Genomic DNA, 23,035 nt, shown 5'->3' with positions numbered 1-23,035 from the left:
CGAGTAGCCCGGACTCCCCCTCGCCAAAGCCCTGAGGCTCGACTCGTCCCAGGGATCCGCCCAACCCGACGCCGCTCTCGTCAGCCAGAACAAACGGGGCCGAGCACCGCGCAGCAGCCGCGCGCTCCTACGGACAGCGCACCACCGCGCACCTGCGGGCAGCGGCGGCTCCTGCGCACTCGATCGCTCGCTGGCGCGGCCCCGCCCCGCGGCACACGGGTTGGTGAGCGCTGCCGTGAGGAGCGGCGGTTGGTTGGCGCGCCCGTCAGTCCGGCGCACCCCGTCCCCTCCCTTTGATCCCCCCTTGCCGGCGCGGGCCTCGTTGTCAGTGGCGGTAAGCGGGCGGGCTGCAGCTCTCTCCTGCTGCCGGGCCGCCGATATCGAGAAGGTTCGCGGGCGTCGCCCGGGGCCGCGGGCTCTGGGACAGGTGAGACGCGGCCGGGCCCCGCGTCCTGTACGGGACGGGTGTTGCGCGGCCGGGCCCCGCGTCCTGTACGGGACGGGTGTTGCGCGGCCGGGCTGCGCCCCCTCCGTCGGAGCGCACTTTTGGGCTCGTCCCTGCCGCCGTTGTTCCCGTCCCCGCCTCGGGCGCGTGTAGCGGGCGGAGCTCTGCGGCCGCGGGCCCGGCCGGAGCCCGAGCGCCGGGGGGAAGCGCGCGGCTATCCGGCGTTCCGTAGGGGCGCGGCGCGGTCCCCGAGCAGGTGTGAGACGCGGGGTCCCGGAGCTGCCCGCCTCCGTCGCCGGGGGACCTCTCCTCTAGGAGCGTCCCCGGGCTCCACTGGAGTCGCGCTTGGGTTCGGAGGAGCCGCCGCTGTCCTCTGCGTTCCCGCCGGAGCAGCACCTCGGCGCCGGGCCGCGCACCTCCATGGCGCGTCCCGTCATTGCCGCTTTACGTTGCCGCCCCTTTTCGGCCCTTCCCTTCCAAGCACCGGGCGCAGCCGGCCTGTTGCGAGCCGTATCTACCTCGGGAGCGGCCGCTGCGCAGACGGTTTACTGACCGGTTGGGTTTCCAGGGCGTGAAAGGTGCGATGGAATGAGGTTGTTGCTTTGGGACCGGGGGTTCGGGAGGTGCTGTGCTTTTCGGGACTCAGTATCTGTTAGCTGGGTAATGCAAAGTGCAGACGTAAACCTTTTGGATTTGATTGCGCCCTCCGCTGAGTTTCGGGGCTAAATTTGAAAAACTGTTTTCACGTAGTATGAGTTATATTGTTCAAGTACTTCTAAGGAGCCTTGGTTGCCTGAGATCTGTCTGTTGTCAGATCACTTAAAGTTATTTTTTGTTCAAACTTGAGCCATGCCGCAACAGGCTGCAGGGTGTCGAGGCGTTGGCATTTGGTGGAGGAAGAGCTGCTGAGATGCTTGCCTACAGAACTGCAGCATATCCCCGTCGGTAGTTCTGTGTATGTGAAAATGGAGCCTAGTTACTCTTTCATCTTTTTTTTGAGAAAGCATTAAATCTGGATTTGTCTGTGTTGGCATCTGGAAAGATATTCCCTCCTTTAAGGACTTCTAGAGTTGGTTGTAGCAATCTGTACCTAACAGGTGCCTTTAAATTCAGATTTGTTTTTCTGTTGGGATTCTCATGTTATTCCTCAATGATTTATTGTATAATTTGTACTTCTTTGTCAGTTTTCTTTGTTTTCTATCCTGCGTGATAGCATCAGTTTAGAAGAGAAATATTAGAAAACTGTATTTTTATGAAATTGTTCACTAAACCAAGGTAAAGAAACAGAAAAAATGAAGGGGGACAATCTACTACTCACCTAGATAGTCTTCTGTATGTACTTTGCTTCTGTCCGTATAAACTTTGTTTCTAGGTCCTCAGTGCTCTTTGTAATCAATGTTGTATGTGTCTACAAAAGTGTATTTAAAAGCATTAATGGAGGAGAGCTTTAGAAAGTGGAAGAGAGTTTCAGTTGTCATGCATACAAATGTAAACAAGTTTAAAACGAGCTTGCATAGGAAGCACAGCTTTTGTCAATCTAATAGTCTAAGAAACTTATTTTAAAAAATATATTTCTGAAGTTTTTAGAAAGCTTTTTTTTTTTTTTTTTTAAAGTCCATTAGTGACCACGTCAGTTATATTTTTTGTTCTGTCATTGTTTTCTGAAGTGTCCAGTGCCAAAGGCAAACAAGAGGGCAGAGCACTGGAGCTAAAGCTCTTCTTTTTCAACGACTACAAAACATATTTCGCTTTTCTTTCAATTAAAACTTCAGTTTTCAACAACATTTGTCTGTGTAAAACTCTCATTCAACAGATTTTATCTCTTGTTTAAGCAGGGGTTGTCTGAGTTCACATGGGCCTACTGCGAACCTTGCCCATGTCCCTGGGCCTGGATGGCATCTCTTCCTTCTCTTCTATCAGCTGCATCGCTTGCTTTTCTGCTGTCAGCAAACTTGCTGATGGTGCACTTAATTCCACTATTATTATGTCTAACAAACCTAGTTCTCTCATCTTGTCCTCTTGCATCTGAACTGTCTTATTTTCTGTCATCACTGAAGGCCTAATTTTAATTTGGTCTTTAGGTCATGTTTATTCATCATAAATATTCAGTTTTCTGAGCGATACACTAGATGTGCTCTTCTATCCAAGTGAGAATGGCTTTTCAGAATGTTCTTTTATTTCAGTAAACTAAGGTTTAGTTTAACATTACTGTATTATCTTTAGGCTTATCTTATAAAATGTCATCTTCAAGTGGTGGAAAATGAGTAACAGGTTTAGGTGTTTTGTATGCTGACTCGTGTTTCCAGATGTTTAAATGTTGAATTAGAAAACCCTGCAACTGATATGTGAATGTAGACTTCATTCTTGCGCTTAGCAAAGCATAGTTGATCCTTCATCAAAGCAACAAAGACAGCACAGTTCAAATATGCTGTTTCCAATTATTTTCTTTTATGACTAACATCTTTTTATTCAATAGGCAGTCAGAAATTCAGTATCCCATCTCTTAAGTAAGAATAAGTATATTTAACTGAGAAAATAAACTCCTTTAAGTACTAAAAATCTGTATTTTTCTCATGTTTGGATAAGTGAGCTTTTTCCTATCTTGCAGAAATTTCTCCAAAATAAATATTTAGATACTTTCTGAAGGAACATGTTAAACCAAAGAAATTGAGAAGATGGAAACTTTGTGGAAGCTTTCCTAGTTCCTTTAGCAGATGGTACAAAATGTAAGGATTTTGATATATTCTACAGTTGTTTATGGCATGATTTGAGGTGAGTTAATTTTTATAGTTTTGGTGGTGGTGGTTGCTTTTTGTCACTCTTTCATGTGTGTAGTGCTGAATGTTTCTTTTGTCAACAAGCTTTTCATCAAGTCTAATAAATACCTGGATTATTTTTTTAAATGATTTTTGTTGTTTTTTTTTGTGTGTGTGAAATGTGCTTTATTGTGAACAAATATTGGTGTCAAGATGAAAAGATTACATGGGGGTCTCCTTTAGTATTCTGAATATCGATGATAATTTTCAACAATAAATTATTTTCTTCCCTGCATTTGTTTGCTGACCTGTGTGTCACGTATATCTGTTCGCGATAAACTCTGTCTGCCTAACTGGTGTCTGTACCTTCAATAGCAAATGACTTTTGACTATTAACAGTGTGAAGGTGGAGAAACAATTATTTCTGCCCAACTGAAGTGTTCTATCATGCTAGCATTTGTGGAGAGCACGGTGTTTGCAAAAACAGTTTTTTCAGATGTATCAAAATTTTATTTGGAAAGTTAGTATTTGGAGACATTCAGAGTGAAAGAAACAAATTGAATAGACTGTGTCCCCAAAAAGCAAGTAAACAAAACTGCCAGGGGTCTAACTTGGTTGGCAAAGTTGAGATGGAATGAGAGTGTGCGTTCCGTTTCTTTTTGGTTGAAATACTTCAGTGGATACTGACTCATTTGTAACTTGGCACTTCTATTCTTCTGTGATTCAGGGTATTTAGCTTAGGCACAGAGTTCTTGCTCTTGTTTATTAGAAGCTCAGATAAGTTCTGTGTGAGTGATAAGAAAAGTACTTTCAAGCAAAGGATTGTTTTCTGTGATGCTGGTACGAACTGCATGTGTTCAGTGTCATCAAGGCGAGTTACCGGAACAGTGTTTTATCAGGTTTGCTGCTGGTCTTGTTTGCTAAAAGGGCTGTTCTTAATTTGCCAATATAAAAAATAAGAATGATTGATTGTATTTTGTTCTTTGTCCATTCTGCTATGTTTAGTTAAGTCTTGAAGAAACCAAAACAAGATGGTGTTTACCGATAACCACAGCCATATCTGACTGGGAGTTTTACTGACTGTGTGAGCGAGAGATGCAGGTATTTATTTGGAGAATAATTAGTTATGAAATTCTTAATGTTGCTTCTCATCAGTGATGTCACCTTCATTTTTGAGTTTCGGAATTTGTCACGCATTAGTCAAACTAGACTGTGGAATTAGCCACCAAAGCAATTTGAAGCTGGGAGGATGTTTCCTGTAAAATCCAATGAAAATACCTTGAACACGTTTCAGAATGGAAATGTACATTTTGAAAAGAAGTGAGTTATATAATAAATATTTGCCATAATTCTGTTTTCAGGTAATTCGCAGGAATGTCATGCTTGTAAACAAGATAAAAACTACTCTATGGTCAGAGGTGTCAAGTCTGAACAATGGCCTACTGAAGATGTGTGGCAAAATGGGTTGAATGAGTGCAGAACTACTTTATTCTGTAAGTATTCATCTGTGATTGGAGTGTGTATTTTACTGTTTTTATTTGTTTGAATTATCTTTCAGTGCTCTTGTGCTGAAGGAACTTAGAGTTGTGACGGTAATTATTACAGTAATATTGCAGATGTTTATTTTTCTGTGACTGCTTTTTTGAGATTTACATGAATTTGTAGCTCTCTCAAACATATAACTTGTTGTAAGTCAGCAGACTTGTTTGAGTAGGACTGGCTTTTGTGAGAAGACTTACTTTTCCCACAGAGGAAACTGCAGCTTTATTTTGATGTGGATCATTATGGTATCAGATTCTCAGGACTGACATTTATTATTCATTCTTTGTTGAGGACGTGTATTATTTTTGTAGCAAGCATTGTTAAGCTGTTAAATATTTTTCCACTTTTTTTACCTTCAGTGTTACACAGCAGTGCTTATTCTCTTTTTTTTTTTTTTTTTCCTCCCCTCTTTCTATCTGATAATTTTCATTTGCTTACCATTTGCTAAGACTGATGGTCTTTTTTTTTTTTTTAACTCAAGTAATTATCAGTTAACCACAACAAACAGTTATTCTATGTTATAAATGTTTATTTTATTTTTTTCAGATGTCAATAGACAACCTCTGTGAGCTGCGTTTGTAAGGGTGACTCCTGCAGAATATCAACTGCATGTTGTTTGTATTAAGATAAAGCAATTTAATTCTACATAGTAATGCACCAGCTGCATTTCTGGAAGTAGCCAGAATATATGTAGGAGTGTAGTGTTCTTTCACTGTTCTGGGAAAGTGGGACCAGCAGTTCACAGTCATTCCTTATTGAGTGTCGATAGGAGGCTGAACTGGAGATTCTGATTTGAAGGCCTGCTTGGTCTGATGTATGTATTACAGTCAAGTTGCCTTCACACAGTCATCTGTGGGAATGAGTATTGCTTCCAGACTCATCAGTTTTAAGCCAGTCATTTGAGAGGCATAAGGTAGCTTTCTCTGCTGGTGTTAGCATCTATGTCTAGAGGAAGCCTAAGACAACTGGAGTGAGTAATGTTCTTGAGCATTGTCTTGGCTGATTGAAATATCACCCTCAGTGAATCTGTCAGCTTTTTTTGGTACAGATTTTGTCTGTTACACCTTGTTGGAAGCAGAACCCACACTCACTGTGACCCTATGCACTGTGACCAGTAGTAATCTCTGAATTCCTCCTGTGTGTATATCTTTTCTTGAGTTCTTTGTTTCAGGAACATCATAGTTACGATTGCCTTCTGGATCGCATTAGCTGAAATAAGTAGACATTTACACTGTCTAAGGTCTTTTTTTTTATACTTGAATGGTCCCAAAATAATGAACATCTCTATCCCTCAGTTTTGACTGAGGCACAGAAGTCTTCTCTAGATTTACATTGGTATTTCTAACAAATAAATTGTCTCTAAGGCATCTGTATGGGAACTGCTGAGTCACAGCCTGAACCTCTGATTGATCACCTGAGGTGAGCCTTGAGTCAGCCAGAGGAGCACAGTGAAGGCAATTCACCTGTGCTGCCGGAAGGGGTGGAGCCTGGCTGCACCCCTCCTAGACCTATTGAAGAGCTGGCTGCCAGAGGGGAAGGATCTCGTCTGGAGATCTCCTCTACTGGTGTTTTGTGGGTGAGCCCAGGATAGGGGTAAGCCTTCCATTTATTCTCTTTTGTTATCATAGTCTACTTTGCCTAACTCTTGTTTATTTTGTGATTATAATATCCTACTATTCTTTGATTATACAGGCATCTAATTTATTTCTTGTGCAGTGAGTTTGCTGATTCTGTTCACTTCTTGCTTCTTTCCCCCACTGAGAGAGTGAAAGTTTCTCTAATTAAACTGAGTCATCTTTGTCCATATATTCACAACAGACATCACTGAGCAGTCAAAAGTTAATTGCTCAGCAGTTTCTAGTTATCACCCTAAAGGATTCAAATCTAAAATTCTGGTTAATTCCATACAGCGATCATTGTCTTTTCCGTTGAGTGAAGAATCATCAAAGCATTTGCTTCATTTCCCTCAATTTCCTTCTCCCTGTTTTTCTTGAGAAATGAAGTTGTGATATTTTTCAGGAGTTGGAAGTGCTTGTGCCACACTGTAATCCTCGTGAATTCTGTGATTTCCATGTAGTCTTTCTGTCAGTCAGTTTATTGATGTGTACAGTTAGCTATTCCCTGATGGTTATGGGTTTTGTTTGTTGTTGTACTGTGCTTTCACACAAGCACACTTGTTACTTTGTCAGTGTTGAAGGCTCTTCAGTAGCAGAAGTTGTTTTACCAAAGTTATAAGCATTCATCGTTAGTTCACTAGAAAAAATGGGTGGGATAGAAAAGGGAATTTGTTTCATCTGTTTGTTGTTGGTGGTTTTTTTTTTTTTCTTTTCTGGTCATTACAGTTTTTTGTTGACTGCTCTGTTACTGTGAAAGTGCTGGGCTGCACTAAGAAGAACAAGGCCAGCAGGCTGTAGGATATGATCCATCTGTTCTATTCAGCACCTGGTTATATAATATCTGGAGTGCTGAGTTCAGTACTGGGCTTCCTAGTTCAAGAAAGTTATGGACATACTGGAATGAGTCCAACAAGGGGCCACGAGGATGGTTAAGGGTACTGAAACATCATTCATGTAATGAGAGACTGAAAGCTGCCTATTGTGGAAGAGAGCAGGCTCATGGGAAATGCTACCAATGTATAGAGGCACCTGATGAGAAGATGCGAAGAGGATAGAGGCAAACTTTTCAGTGCTACTCAGTGAATGGAAAAGAGAGGCAATGACCACAGAACAAAACCAGGAAATTTCATCTAAGCATGAAATTTACTTTGATAACAGTCAAGCACTGGAAGAGATTGCCCAGAAATACTGCAGGATGGTGGCAATCAAAACTCATCTGAACTTTCTTGAGCAGATGGATCGAACAGTTTCAGCCTCTGATTCTGTGAAAAGATGGGTGTTATGTTATGGATGCTACAGAGTCTCTGAGAGGCAGTAGGATTTCTGAATTAACTTTCTGCTGGTGAAGCAGTGAACAAACATGACAACAGTTGTGGTAAATAACTCTTAATGCTAACTAGGGAATATTTATCCATTTCTTTGTGGATGTCTTGATTACTGGAGTATAGATTACCATTACTGCTTTGCCTGATCAAGTTAGTAGTTTCTACGCTTTACAAATCTCTTTCAAAATGATTGCGCTTTCAGTCAAAACAATACTGCAATATTAACTCTTATGATGTTAGTTTCGATTGTTGGAAAATGTGAGCAATTAAAGTGTTGTCCAGTCCTGGGTACATTAACTGGGACAAAGCATGGTTAAGCGCTGCCTAGCATTGTCCTTTTACTGATTTCGCATCGATCAAGTTATGACACTTTTTCTCCATTTTTCCAAAGAACTCTAAAAAATAGATTTTCTGAGTAATTGTGTATAAGAGAAGAACCTAAAAGTACTCATTTCCATTTTAAATTCTTAAGAATATGCATTTGTCTTTAGTAGACTTTCTGAGTTGTGATTGTACACTAAAACAAAAAAAAAAAGACAACATTTTGAAAATAGGCCTTTTAGTAAGGTAAGAATCACTGCTGCCTAATGGAACATTGCAAGCACTGAAGCGTTCTAAAACAAATCAGTTTTGGAGAGGATAAGTCTGTTTTATGGTTGACACAGAATGAGACATTGTAAGTAGTCACAAAGAATGCTGTTTTCTTTTTTCGCAGGGGGGTGGGAAGAGGGGGTACGGGGTGTGGGAGTAGCTTGGAGTTGTTTTCTTAATTTAAGAAATGCAACTTCTTGTTTCCAATGGGAGCAGAACATGTGAGAGACTCCTGCTGTCTTCTAACATTTCAACACAAAACCATCTTATTATTTATAGAGCACTTGGAAACTGCAAAGGCTGTTCTGCTTTTGTGGCAAATACTGCAACTACCAGTCCTTGCTCTAATATAGTGTTTACTGCTTCACAGTATGTTAATGCTGGTTAGTGTCGCAGGCTAGATGTTAACTAGTTTTGTTAGGAAATTTAAGCATAATGCTATGTTTAACTAGAAATTACTGCTTGAGAGTTTTTCAGTGACAATGAAAAGGGTTTTATAGAGCATGTCGTAAAAACAAACTGAGCTTTGAATATTGTTTCTAACCTACTGTTAGATATAATTTAAATCAATTGTGTACATTCATAAAACCCAAGTAGTTTGGGACCTGGATTTTGAGGTTGTTTCTTAAAACTCACTACAGCAGCTACTGACATTTGGAGTATTTGTCCTTCTTTCTTCATGATAGAACTGAAAGTACGCATGCACCAGAGAAGTGGAAATAGGAGAAATCAAATAATTTTAGTAGGAGAAATCTGTCTCTTCATGAGTTAGACTTGATTCTTTGGCAACTTTCATCAGTTGATGCTTTTCAGTTTGCTTGCTTAGGGAAAGTGCATGTTACTGAAAACTGTTCATTTACCTTTCAGTTTGCAGTTTCCTCAGAGACAGGATTAACACACAGTTAATCCAGAGAAAGTTAAAAATGTTTATATGTTTTTGTTTGTTTTGTTTCCTATTTCAATTTGTTGTAGATTGACAAGGCTAATGAGATGCAATTTTTTTGTTAATCCTGCTCACTCTTTGTATTTGTGCTGGAAGTATAACAGTGAATGCTTTAAATTCCTGTACTGAACTTTGGAATACTGTTTTTCTTCTAAGGACATAGCTTCGCAGACCAGCATGGGATTTCTTATGTTTAATTTCCACTAGGTTTTCATTGTTTATCCTTAACTATAATCCTCAGAAAAGAATGTGCATGAAACTACTAGCTTGTTCGTGACCTGTTTTATCTATAGGTGGTACTGTTGCCTAAAGTACCGTGGAACTTATTTTAGGAACTTCTTGGTGAAATGGGTATGAAATACTCACACAAGACAATTGTTCCTTAAAAGGATTTTAGTCACATAAGTGTAAAGGCTCTTTAAATCTTGTATAGCCTAATTACTTTTTTTTCTTAACTGTTAGTAGGCAGTTATTCTTTCTATTTGTTTTGAATACATCAGAGTTTTTGTCTTGTACAAAATGGCCAAAAATATTCAGTGCTGAATTATTTCAGGACAAGAGCTTGTTCATATAAAACATTGTGACTAGACAATTCAACTGTCTAGATGCTCTTAGGTATGTTTATGTATACATTGTATGTCATGAAAGAATAGTGTATAAAATGATGCTCTTTTCCAAAGGAAGAAGTTGACCACTTCTGCCTTTATAATTGGAAACACGATCCTTTTCCTTTCCGCTTTGTAAAAAACACGTGGGAAGGAATGAGAAGTGGAGTTTGAGAATTGGGATGTGACTGGATGGAGGCACTTGGGAAAATAAAGATAGGATCTGGTGTCTGAAAGTACTAAACTCTTCAGAGGCAATTCTGTCAGTCAGGAGTAAAGGGATTTTACAGTGCTGTTGCTCAGTGCTCCTGAAATTTGCGCATTACTTTTTTCCAGGTTAGAGGGTATCCTGTTATTGCATTCAGTAGTTGCTTTTTGAAAAAAATTGAGGAAATTCTCCTTTGAAAGTGCTTCTGAGTTGGTGTTCTCTGTCACTACAATGACAAAGCAGCTGTAAATTGTTCAGATTCAGAATAATCTTGAGAATTCATTTTTATTTTTAAGACAATGACGGTAAGCAAAAGAAATTTCAAGACAAACAAAGCTGCACAACTACTTAGAAGTGGAGAAGCAGCAAAACATGGTTCTAGATTACCTTGGTGTTAATTCCCTTTCAATTTGTATTTATTAAAAATGCAAAACAGTGGGGTTCTTTTACCTCTTTCGAGCCTCTAGGCTGCAGCTGTATATGGTGTAAGTGGTGATATATGTTTCACATCAGTGGCTGAAGGCAAGCACGGGGGTGCAATTATAACCACATTCTTGTTTCATCCTGTTTTCTTAATACCGTCCCACTTTCCTCTTCAAATACACTAACTGTACTAACATATTTTCATTTGCACTCTACGCCTACAGCATCTGAATATGATTTTGTTCATGGTTCATGAAGTAAAGAAACATTCTAATGTTGAACATCTGCAGGAATAGTTGTGGAATGAAGAAACAGGAAAATGAGTGCAGTGATCATAAACCAAAGCTGAACGTAGAGCTCAGCACAGCTTATTGTAAAGGCGTCCTTAGGTTGTGACAGCTGCCTAAAAAAATGGTGAAAGTGGAATAACATTTTTTTTTTTAAATCTTGATGGAGATAAATCTTGAAAACAACATCCTTTCAGTGTTACTCATTCACTTGCCTTGGTCAATGAAAGCTAATCGTTCTGATGTTTGGTACCATTTTATTTTTTTAATAAACCAATCTGTTAAATTCCAGGTATTTCAACCAAGTTTATCAGTGTTCATACAGGGCCCTAGCGTTTTTCAATTGTCTTCACTGAACAGGTAAGCAGCTAATTTGACCATAGGAAAAAACTGTTAGCTCTTGGTAATATACTAAAGTATGTTTTTTGTTTTTTTTTTTTTTTAAAGGCATGGTATACTTATTTCATGATTCAGAGATACTAGGAAAACCATAATGAATTTAAAAAGGTAGTAAGTAAGGTTTGAAATTGGCGAAGACATTTGTAGTTTAGAGCACAGAATGGCTCTACTAGGTCTGATCAGATGTCTGTATATCCTGGTATTCTTTCCTCTGTCAAGAAAACTAATGAGGAATGATCACTAGTGCTTGTTTAGATTATTACCCTCATATTTTTTAAGATGTTTTCCTGAATGCTCTGCTAGCATTCAGAATTTATGACATGGGAACTTTGTTGAACAGAGCTGATATCTGTGCTTCAGAGTTCTTCACGACTTTTTTTGCATAATGAATTTGTGGTCCTTGTCAAATAAATACGTATCACTAAAAATGTAAAATTAACTCCATAGAGTCCCACTTTGGTGCCACAGAGACAAAATTTGACAAATGTGGGTAGAATAGTGGTGTACTTGCTTTAGAGATTACTCTTGTAGGGGTTTTTGTTTTGATTTTATCTTTTCAATTTTACTTGATTACTACATGGGGAATAAATGCTTATGTTAAATGTATTTGTTAAGTTGGCAACAGAGAACCAGCAACCTCTGTTTGGTGTGTGTATTTGCATCCTGATTCATCCATTTTTGTTTGCTACCGGCAAAAATGTCAGTGCTTTTGGTCTCATGTATTAAAGCACTTTTGTCTCTCCTGTAATGAATATTAAAATTATCAGTAAAACTGACCTTGGGCAGCTTACAAGATCACATGCAGGATTTTCTCTTCCCCAGTGATAGCGTTTTTTAGTCCCTGCACACTGGAAAGCCTATTCAAGAATCTGGAGAAAGAAGAGATGAGAGTTTTTATGGCCATGCTGTAGGTGCCACATTTGAAAGAAATTCCATGATTAAAAAATTGCTTTCCACTTGAGTATCTCTAAGGGTTTTTAGCAGGAACAATTCCAGACCCAAAAATAATTTGCAATCTCTTACTGCTCAGAGCACAAATTTGTTTGTATGTGAGATGAAGGAAACTGTTTCTTGACCAGTTTGAGATGATTCTAGCATCGTTTTCAATAGAGATACTGATTAATTTCACATGTCTGTGAGATTATGTGAAGGGTTGCTGCTGTTTGTCCTGTAAGACTTTGTGGGGTGTTAAGTGAAGTGAAAATATCACCTTTCCTAAATAAGCTAAAATAGAAGGTGTTTTTTATTTTGAATTAGAAATGCTGTAGTCAGGTTCTATGGTTGTTTGTTTGTTTTCTTGTTTTTTTGTTTTTTTTTTTTTTTTAATGTAGATTTGAAAATAAAGTTGCTCAGGATTTCTTTTATTTCCTTAAAATTTTACCCATTTTACTTCCATAAAATTTTGAATAAAATGAATGCTTTTGTATGTGGAAGCACAAGTTGTTGTATTTGTATAATTGATTTTATTTTGAAAATTTTTGTGGGGTTATTATGACAATCCTTGTATCCTTGAATTCCTGTAGTTGAATTAGCTGTTGTTTCAGTTGTGCCTGTTTGTATAGAACTTGTTTCTTCTGGTTGAGAGAGTTTGATAACTGATGATTTGCATCTACCTCTGTCCATGTGATACTTATCCTTTAAAGCGTGATTACTAAAATACATGCAAGGAAAGATTTTATGATTTTTTTTTTTTTTTTTTTTTTTACAGATTTTATGATATAAGGAAGATGATTCTTGGCTGAATTCTTAGGAATACAGTGTCTTGTATTTGTACTTAAAGATTTGGTGGTTCTTTTGTGTAAGAGTATTACTGTTGTGCTCAACATCTGTAAAGCCAGTGCTGCAATACATTAGTGGGTTTTCTTGTTGCTTGGTTTTTGGGTTGTTTTTTTTTTTTTTTTTTTTTTTCATTTTTCATTTGACTTTTTGTGTTTCTGCAGCAGTATAGCTGGAATGAAGTATTTCAACCAACTAGACAGAGGTAGTGTCTTTGTTGTATCACTTACTTGAGGTGTTTTTGGCCATTCTGTCTCTGGATTCTGGAGGAAGCTTAATGTGGTATATTATGTGTGTGAAGTCCCAGGCCAATTTGGAATTGCATCTCTGCTTGAAGACCATTTGAAAATTTTTCCTTGAGACCGTGCTGGATTATCCAGAATCCCTGAGATTCTCCCTTCCTACAGCGGAGAGTGATGTTGGCTGGTTCTCTGCTCTGGAAAATATCTACTCTTTGTGACTTGACGTAAAATCCTTTCAGACACACTTGTGTGAACAGCTAATCTAACTAATTTAACTTCTGTCTTACAAAGATACAGTCAGATTTCAATTACCATTTATAAGAGTAATTAATGCACTCAGAAGTGATGAGCAGAGAATCGTGAGGAAAAACACCATTTCTTCAGTCAGTTGTTTCAGTTTCTTGTCTGTAAACGTGTTCTGTTATCCTGCAGTTTCTGGATGAATGAATGTAGTTTTCACATAAAATCTAATTCAACTTAAATGCCAACCCTTTTATTTTTTTAAAGCAAACAAACAGAACACTTACTGAGTTAATTGAAAGTGGAGATAAAGACTTGGCAGAGCTCTAATGATACTTGCTTACAGTCTTTTAGAGCTGGTACCTGAAAGGCAAAAAAGGATCTAGCCTTTACAATTATATTATTTCTAAAATGGTCTTCACAGGGAAAAGAACAGTGAAATTTCTTGTGTTTATTTTCATGAATGCATTTGCTTTACAGGAATTCTGTTTTTGTCATGTATTTCCAGTGCTGGTGGAGCTGAAAATTGTTGCTTCTTGGTGCGAGCATGTATAAAAGGAATGACTTCATGGCCAATGTGATGGTCGCCTCTGCCACTCCAGAGGTACAGTTCACTGTTATTTTTTGTTTTGTTTTGATTTTTGTTTTAATTGTATTGTTTCATCTCCATTATCAAAACGAAAGGTTTGGTTTGTTTCAAAACTCAGAGAAGCCCTTTTACACTGTAGGTCATGTCAGTTGTGTTTCTTACCAATGGTGTAAAATCCCTGGTGGTGTTCAAGAGGCATCTGGATGAGCTGCTGCAAGATAGTAGCGTTAGTAGCTTAGTGGGTAGTAATGATGGTAGAGGAGGATGGTTGGCCTAGATGATTATGTAGGTGCTTTCCAACCATGTGATTCTGTGATTCGTTGATTCTGTGATAAATATTTGACAAGATGGTAATTTAAGCTCCATGGTTCTGAGCCTATTCTTTTGTTGTTGTTGTTGATAATGACAATAACTGATTTAGATTAGTTTTAAATAGTATTTTTGACCAGTTACTGCATAATGTACATTTCTGAAAATGCCAGTATTTGTTAACAAGAACAATGTAGCAGACCACCCAGATAGAGCCAGTCAGATATATTCCATCTAGTTGGTTTTCTTTTTTTGGGGAAATTTACTAGTCTAGTAGTAGTCTGTAAGATGGTGTTCATTTTAATCCTCTGTATCCTTTGAAAACCAGGCAACAAAGTGATCTATTTGATCTGTGTACAGATGGTAGGCTGTGTTTGTTAGTCCAAGACAGCCAACTGAATACTGCTTAGAAATTAGCTATCCCACTGAATTTTTCTTTTTTTACCCAGTAAAGCACATTTTAAATGTATGATTGCAATTACATTTGCTTTTTGAATCAGGTAATGTTTTGATGACATTCTTCTCTACTTGAGAAATTCTACTTCTTGTTCCCTTAAGAAACCTAAAAACTGTGTGAAGCAACTTTTTCCATAGTAGCACCTTCTGTGCACAAAATTTGATCCTGTCAAAGTGGTTCTCCTGATTTTCATGATGTGAATCAGTTGTTTCAGTAGTGAACTTCAAAAGCTATTTAACAAATCAAAAATACATGACACAGCTGTGGCCTGCAGTTTTTTCTCAAATATGATATAAATGCCTTCTTCTCTCAAGATGGGAATAGTTTCAAACTGGATGTGTAAACACAATTCTGGTTTCCACTTAAATTCCTGTTTAAAATGGTGCGAAGAAGCCATTTCTCAGGACAGAAATATCTGTGATAGCTCAGAGCGTAAGTAGTCTCCATGGTCAAACCAAAGATTCTTCTTATCCATTATTCTGCTTTTGAAAGTGACCAACTGCAAGTGCATGAAGAGGGGCATAGGGGCAGAACAAGCACATAGGAAACATCCCCCCACTGCCATATGTTTGCACCCTAAGGGTTTCCTGAGGAGAATGTTCTGGTTAGTACTACCAGAAATCAATCTTGTCCTGTCTTTGAATCAGAGTAATCTTTTGACTTGCACAAAATCCCGTAACAGGGTGTTCGTCAGCTTCACTGTGTGTTTTGTGGAGTCTGAACTTCAGTTACATTTCAGAACATGTCAGTTTTCCTTTTTTTCTTTTTTCCTTCCCTTCTTTGTGTGCATGATTCAAATCTGCCTATTATTCCTACTCTTTGCTTGGCATATTTAATTGAAACATTTCCTCTGAATATGAATTTTCAATATCCCAAGTTTGCCTTTATGTAACAGCACTTTTGTCTGTATTTCAGACACAGCTTTCAAAAGCTGGAAAATCGATACAGGTAGAATTATATGTTGCTTAAGTTCTTACAGAAGGAAGATTTCTGAAATAAACTGGCAGCATTCACAAACCACACGAATTTAAAGATTCATACTTTTAAATTATTTAGAAGTCCATGCTTTTTTGAATAATTTCTTGATTTATTTTTTTAACCAGTCTGCAGATAAGTGTACTTTTTTTTTCTTTTTTCTTTGTAGGGTAGTAGCAGCTCAGATTCTCTGGAAGGCCGAAGTTCAGATTATGCCAATAAGAGTTATGATGCTGTTGTATTTGATGTATTAAAAGTAACTCCTGAGGAGTTTGCTGTAAGTAGAAATATTTATTTTTGCATTTATGCATGTATACTTTTTGCGGCTTGCAGCATATAATAAACAAATCTATTATATGAACTATGTTTCAGAGTCTAATATTTCAGTGCTGAATTGACATAGTATATTTGCTTTCTACTTAAAGCTATTTGATTTTTTTCCCAGTGTTTCAGAAAACAGTACGCTTGATAATGATAGTGCTAGGTATGTGTAGTTCCGTTGGTTTTTGTTAGCTTGTTTGTTTGTTTTAATTGAAACCACAAATACTCATATTTTCCAGTGAAACATCAGTTTCTCAGAAAAATCTGCTTCTTAAAAACAGTAATGAAACTTCGTAGTCATTAATGCTAAGTTTTCAGTACTAAACAGAAAGCAGAGCTGCTGATTTGGTGTGAGTCTATGTAGTTTTCATGGTTTGTCTCTTACTGTTGTAATTTACATGTTACCCTTTCTGGCTCCCCAGCAAGTTGAGGATGACAGTAATTGAACCTAGTTCAGTGTTTCTGTGAATATTCTGATCATCAAAACTGTGTTCCATTCACTTGTCTTAAAATCATACCTGTAATGCCACCTTCACAAAAAAGATGTGGGGCTGTTAAAGCCAGGTTGGATGAGGCCCTGGGCAGCCTGGTCTAGAATTACATGTGGAGGTTGATGACCCTGCCTGGCAGTGGGGGTGGAGCTTGATGATGCCTGAGGTTCCTTCCGATCCAAGCTATTCTAGTATTCTATGATGATATGGCTACATTACTCCTGTACGTTTGTCAGTTTGGAAAAAAATTGTGTTGAATCTTTTTTCAAACACTAATCCAGAATATGCAGGTGAAAACTGTTGTTAGGTAGAAATGTAAAAGTACTTGGATGGCAAATCTGCATCGACTCAGCTTGAAACAGAAATGGCCTGCCATTTTGGCTCCTTTTTGGCAAAGTTTTACAATTTTGTGTAAAACCAGAAAAATAACGTTCACTAAAAATAAGTTGACTAATCTTATCAGAGGAGACAATATGAAGTCTGAAGATAGCTCAGAACACTGTATGTACTCAACACAAGCAAAATGCATTTGTAGTGATTTCTAAAATGTATTTATAAAATTATCTGTTTCATTTAAGGTTGCATGTAATTCATAACTCTGCAGTTTTTGTTATGTTCAAAATTTTTACTGCTGTTAGTTTGAGACAGAAGCTTGTTGGCGAAGGTCTTTATTTAATGGTACACTTTCAGAACACACGCGTATGTTATGTCATTTAAGACATCTTTTAGCTCCAAAGTCCAAACATTTCTAATCCTTTTTTCTTTCTCTAGTTCTAATGGTAATCAAAAGCCATGGTAACTTTCCCTTTACGTTATGATGATTATGGTTATCAGCCATGACCAAGAAGCCTGCTGATAAAGCTGTTTGTTTCTTTGTAGTTGTTAGTGTTGATTTCAGTATGATCTTGCAGTCTTTTAACATGAAAATTTCCTTAGCCTGAGAAGTTGTTGTTCTTGTCCCAGGTTAAAAACTTTTCATGATTTACCTGATCTTTTCTTTTAGTGACAGCTAAGAGTGGTCAGCTAGGAATTTGTAGCAACATCTTTGTTAAAAATAAATAACAATTTATGGAAGTTTTTTCTCATTAGGCTCATGTCTAAGGATTTATACTAATAGTAGAAACTTTTAATATCTGAATTAAATGGAAAGTTACCATTCTTAATTGGTGTAATCGGTTGAGCATTCTGAGAGTTGGTTTGGAAGTTATTGCATTGTTTTAGAGAAACAGAGCAGCTGACAAAGAAGCTTTCCTGGGGAAAGATCCAAAGAAGCATTCATTGGAGACACTCTTCTAAATATTGAATCATGGGAATTACAAAGTTAAAAGCACAGTAAGTTTAGATACTTACAGTACAATTGACAAACCTATTGTTCAAATATATTTTACAGGATTTCAATGTATGCAGTGTAATTAGGGAACAACAGAAGTTTCTGATAGCCAGGATGCTGAGCGGTCTGCAAGTACTTTTAAAAAAAATTGTTGGCTTCGTAACGGCATTATGATGTCTTATCAGGAGGCACTCATCAGTAATTAAAATGCGTGAGCTCTTTAAAGCATGTTCCAGTTATATCTAGTTAATATCACAGTGCATTATTGCATTTCAAGACAGCGATAGTCTGCTTTCTGTGTGACGGGCAAATAATTTTTCCTGCTATTTCTGTTACGTCAGTAAGTGCACAAACCGTTTAGACTCTGAGAAACCTAGATTTAGCTCTTGCTACATGTACTGAAAGCCATCACCTAGTTGCAGCAATTAAATGTAAAAGCGCGAAACGACTTGTTTCCACTCAGGTGGCATTCTTGTGGTATGACAGTCTCTGTGGGGTGGCCTAATTCTGGGCTGATCATTTCTGGTCTGTGGAGAAAATACTACTGTATGTTTGAAGGGCCATATCAAGCATATGTAAACATGTAATTGTTAACTCTTCATATAGGATAAATTAAAATTCTATCTTTATTGCAGAGCCAAATTACATTAATGGATATACCAGTATTTAAAGCTATACAGCCTGAGGTAGGTTTTTTTATCTGTTTACATCTTTGGGTGCTGTGGAAATGTAACCATTTATGTAAATCTTTTTCATTTTGAAACACTCAACTTCTTGCACTCTGCTAGCACTGTATCTAATATCTAATAATCCAGCCTGGTTTACTTTGATTTGTCATCTGTCTTCAAAGGAGACAGCTATGCTTTTTTACAAGCCCTACTATATGTGGATGTTTATTTAAAAGAAAAAGTCTAAATGGACTACTCTCCTTTTCGAATTTGTCAGTTCATGTTTCACCTGTGGCTTAAACCTGAAGGCTTAAATGGTGAAAGATAGAGATTGGAAATATGTTAGAACTTGAAATGCTTTTTCTGGTGCTCGTGCAGTAACATGTAACCATCTGTATCTGGACAGGTCACTCAGTGCGTACGAAGTAGTTTTTGGAGATGGAGTGTTTGTTGACTCTCTGCCTTTTGGTGTGGAGGCCTCTAAATTAATAGCACATGTTTGGAAAGTTGAGTAACTGTGATTTAAACTGAAATTTGTGACTCCAAAAACAAAAGAAATCGTTTAGATCCGGTGTTAGGCAGAACTCATCTTACAGTATGTACATATAGATGCTTGTCAGATCTGTGTTAAGACTGTATAGGTAGATATGTGGTAACTTGAGTCCATAGTTAAAAAGAGGCAGACTCTCTAAGTATATCTGAAATTGCCAGAAGTAACTACAGGAAAATTAACACTTTCTGGCAAAATCTAATATATAGTTATCACTACAAGTTTCTTCCGATGCATAATAGTTTATTGAGAAAATCATTCCTTGTATTGTTTTTTAGATCTTCTGTTAACTTTATACTTCTAAGAAGAATTTCGGCAATCTGTTTAGCTATTTCAGGGTATATTTTGCTGTACAGCAATTGATTTTTTTCTTTCTATTTTGAACTTGGGTTGACTTTGAATTAATCTCTGTGATAAATGAGCATTTAAAAATGCTTCTTTGACTGCAATTAAACTATGTGCCATGCTGGCAATCTCTTGCTTTATTAGCACCAAAGTACTATTTTTAAGTGCTTACCACACTTCAGTCGAGTCTGGCTAAACTCTTTTGTCTTAAAACACCAAAAAAGCAAGGGGAAAAAAAAAAAAAAAAGACAAAAAAATAAATAAAAAAAAAAAAACCAAAACCAAAACACCTATAATCCAAACCTTTAAAGACTGTTACTTGTGCAGCATTCAAATTATGGATTCTTTGGGTCTGAATATCACTTACAGAGATTTCATTATTCATCTTTTATTTTGTAACAGTTGTAAACATTACTATTACAGTTGCAGATTTTGTGTTCTTTAAATGGTTTAGATTGTCATATTTTAATAAAACAAATTAGAGAGTGAGCATGCTAAACTGTGATATATTCATGAAAGTTTTACTAACTGTAGTAATGAGGATGACAATCGGGAATAGTAGCTGTTAACCATCTCATGTTGCACAATTCTACTGTCTCTCTAAAAAAAACCAAAACCAAAACAACAACATAATTCTTCAATTCTTCAATAATAATATTGCTTACTGATATGTTTAGCCGTAATTTCCAGTTTGAAGTAATTAAAATTAGAAATTAACGATGTCTTTTACTCCTTTGTCCCCTGATTATCTTCTATGGGGTAACCCTGGGCTAAATCAAGTGCAGAATTAAATTTCAGAAACAACAGTTATGACTACCTGCTTAGTGTCCCTTTATATGAATATTAATAATTATGTTTTTTCTCGGTAGCAGGAGTACATATGAATCGTTTCAAGTATGTCTATCAGGAAAAGACAGAAGTGTTTGGTTAGGCTAGTTTTCATGAGTGATGCCTTGGATTGGTTTCAGCAGTACATAATAGATCTCGTGTCAGTTTTCTATGCTTCTTAACATTTTCAAACATTACTTACTTTGAGCGCTTTTTGTTTCCTAGGAACTAGCCAGCTGTGGGTGGAATAAGAAAGAAAAGCATATCCTTGCTCCAAATATTGTTGCCTTCACTAGGAGGTTTAACCAGGTAAATAACTTGGTGAATGTGATAAAGTACTGTTTGCCACCTGTCTTTAAGTACAAAGAGAAATAGATCTACTTCTATAAATTAAAAATGTAAGAATATTTTTATAAATCAAGATTAAGATTTTTGAATGACAGTTCTCAGTTACACTGTCTATATTTCCGTTGTTCCTGTAGACTTGGTTCCTAATTATTTTTGTCCATGTGTTGTAAAATATTAGCAATTCTTTTCCTTCTTTTTCTGTAGTTTACCAATTCCTTTAGCGTCACTTCACTTATCTACCTACTTATTATGTCCAATGGTCATGCTTTTGGGTAATACGTAGATGAGAGCTCTTTTTATCCTACCATGTTTTCTTCATAGAGCCTCAAGGTAGTTTACAAATGTCTTAGGCAGTAAAGTCCTGTACTGTAAATAAATTCAGTTGTATGTGTTTATAGGTCAGTTTCTGGGTTGTACGAGAAATATTAACAGCACAGACATTAAAAATAAGGGCAGAAATACTGAGCCATTTTGTGAAAACTGCTAAAGTAAGTGCATGTTTATTGTACTATGATCTGAAATTTTATTTGTGACCCTGTCATAATTAATATGATCAAAATCTTTGGTTGACGTTTTTGGCCTGCTTAAGTATTTAATTTCCAGAAGTATACTGATACATTAATGTTCACTTTCAAGAACAATAAACCAAGTAATTATTTTGTATTTCATATTTTCCTGTAACTTGGTGTCGCTTCATCTCTCTGCCTTCTTCTTATGTCCACTGGCTTTTGGTAATATACTGACAGGAACTTTTAAATTTTCCTACCATGTTTTCTTCATGGAGCATCATGAGAATCATACATACAAATTAGATGAAGTTATTGTTTTGGGAGATATATTTGAAAAAATATAACTTTTAAAGAAGTCTTTAGATTTCCATACATTGATAACATTGCATGACTTTTTTGTTTGTTCAAAGACATTGATGAAAACTCTATTTTATAAAGGCAACTTTGAGATTAAATTAATCCTGCTTTGCTTTTGTACATACTAAAATTTATTACTTTCCATTCTTTCTTTTTCTATAACAGAAGCTTCTAGAGCTGAATAATCTCCATTCTCTTATGTCTGTGGTGTCAGCACTGCAAAGTGCACCCATCTTCAGACTGACCAAAACCTGGGCTGTGAGTTATCCCTTGACGGTTGTCTTTTCTTTCTTGTTTGAATGCTGAATTTTTCTGAATTCTATGAATTATTTTGTGCTCTGGGAGAAGACATTCAATGTTCTTAATCTTCTGGGTTTGTGGCAAGTTTGTTTTTAGTTTGTTTGAAAGCAGCGCTGCCTTATGTGGATTTCTGTTCTGTACCTCTGTGTTGCTTTGTTAACTGTGTTAGTTACTTAACTGTGTGGCCTGTGTTGTTCCAAAATTGCAGAAGTCCTCAGGGCTTCTGCCAATAGTGTTGTACAGCAGCAAGTGCATGTACACTGTAGTGTGACAATTCTCCATTCATTCTAACACAGTTGACTTTTAAAGTATCTTAAAAATACTGCTGGCAAATATAAAAACAAATGAAATTGAGAATGTGTTTTTATAGCTACAATTGTATATGTTATGTTTATGGTTTAATCTTTTGTTGCATTAGTATACTTTGCATTACTGCATAGTTTTCAAATTGGCTGTAGTAAGTCCAGTAATATAAAACAGAAGTGTAAGCATCATGGTAATTTACTTTTCTTACCGTTTTTTTTTTTCTTCAGAAAATGTTATTGTACTTCTAATATGACTCTGAAATGGCACTACTTGTTGCTGTTTTTATTAAAAAAAAAAAAAAAAAATTCAAAATATTTTTAGCAATTCTAATAAACTAAGAAAATTTTGAAGACTGTAAATAATGTACATTTTTCCTCTAAAATTTTACTACTGCTGAGATGATTCAAAACTCCATAGTAGTGATGTATATATTATTGATAATAATGAGAAATAATAATGGTATTTTTCATAGTTTAAAATTTAAGATTAGTTTTTTTAATAAGCAGCAACACTTTTTCAAACATGCTACTGTGGGTGATAATTGAATTTTAATATGACTGTATTGTGGGTTATTCAGTATTTGTCTTTGTACAGATTCTTTGTTTTAAATCTGCATGATCTTCATATTTTTTCTATGTAGCTTTTGAATCGCAAAGATAAGGCCACTTTTGAGAAGTTAGACTACTTACTTTCTAAAGAAGACAATTATAAAAGAACACGAGAGTACATCAGAAGCTTAAAAATGGTTCCAAGTATTCCATATTTAGGTGAGTGTGAAAATTTAGGTTGCTTATTTGTAGCTCATTTTCTAAAAAATCAATGTACAGTGCTATTTACGTGAAGGATACTGCATATAGTTGGTACCCCTTCCTTCATTTCATGAGATTTTGTGAGACCTGATGGAGTTTTTAAACTATATTCTGACTTACTGTGTGCATTACCAATGTCTGGAAC

The 23,035-nt window shown here is 37.0% G+C and overlaps 1 protein-coding gene across 15 annotated transcripts in view; it reads left to right on the top strand.

Annotated features, from left to right (window-relative positions):
* The first annotated feature begins 258 nt into the window (after positions 1–258).
* The window catches only part of RALGPS1 (Ral GEF with PH domain and SH3 binding motif 1), a 96,167-nt gene continuing 73,390 nt past the window's right edge, over positions 259–23,035 (top strand). For 6 of the 15 annotated variants that reach the window (XR_006180518.1, XR_006180519.1, XM_042879108.1 and 3 more), the window contains exons 1-11: positions 275–427; positions 3,054–3,217; positions 4,207–4,302; positions 4,563–4,694; positions 13,907–14,002; positions 15,898–16,005; positions 18,506–18,556; positions 20,487–20,570; positions 21,008–21,097; positions 21,641–21,733; positions 22,722–22,848. Coding sequence is in view for 13 of the 15 variants with exons in the window: in XM_042879108.1 (XP_042735042.1) it covers positions 13,946–14,002; positions 15,898–16,005; positions 18,506–18,556; positions 20,487–20,570; positions 21,008–21,097; positions 21,641–21,733; positions 22,722–22,848 (610 nt within the window). In the remaining 2 variants the exon portion in view is untranslated. Of the gene's footprint in view, positions 428–690; positions 1,024–3,053; positions 3,218–4,206; positions 4,303–4,562; positions 4,695–11,033; positions 11,102–13,878; positions 14,003–15,897; positions 16,006–17,761; positions 17,873–18,505; positions 18,557–20,486; positions 20,571–21,007; positions 21,098–21,640; positions 21,734–22,721; positions 22,849–23,035 lie in introns of those variants that run through there. The other 9 variants (XM_042879098.1, XM_042879101.1, XM_042879099.1 and 6 more) reach the window with 9 other exon arrangements.

The sequence above is a fragment of the Lagopus leucura genome, unplaced genomic scaffold (assembly GCF_019238085.1).
Source record: "Lagopus leucura isolate 7727_CA_CO unplaced genomic scaffold, USGS_WTPT01 Super-Scaffold_100022, whole genome shotgun sequence".
Taxonomy (NCBI): Eukaryota; Metazoa; Chordata; class Aves; order Galliformes; family Phasianidae; genus Lagopus; species Lagopus leucura.
Note: the sequence above shows the minus strand (reverse complement) of the source record. Positions and strands in the feature narration are given on the sequence as shown.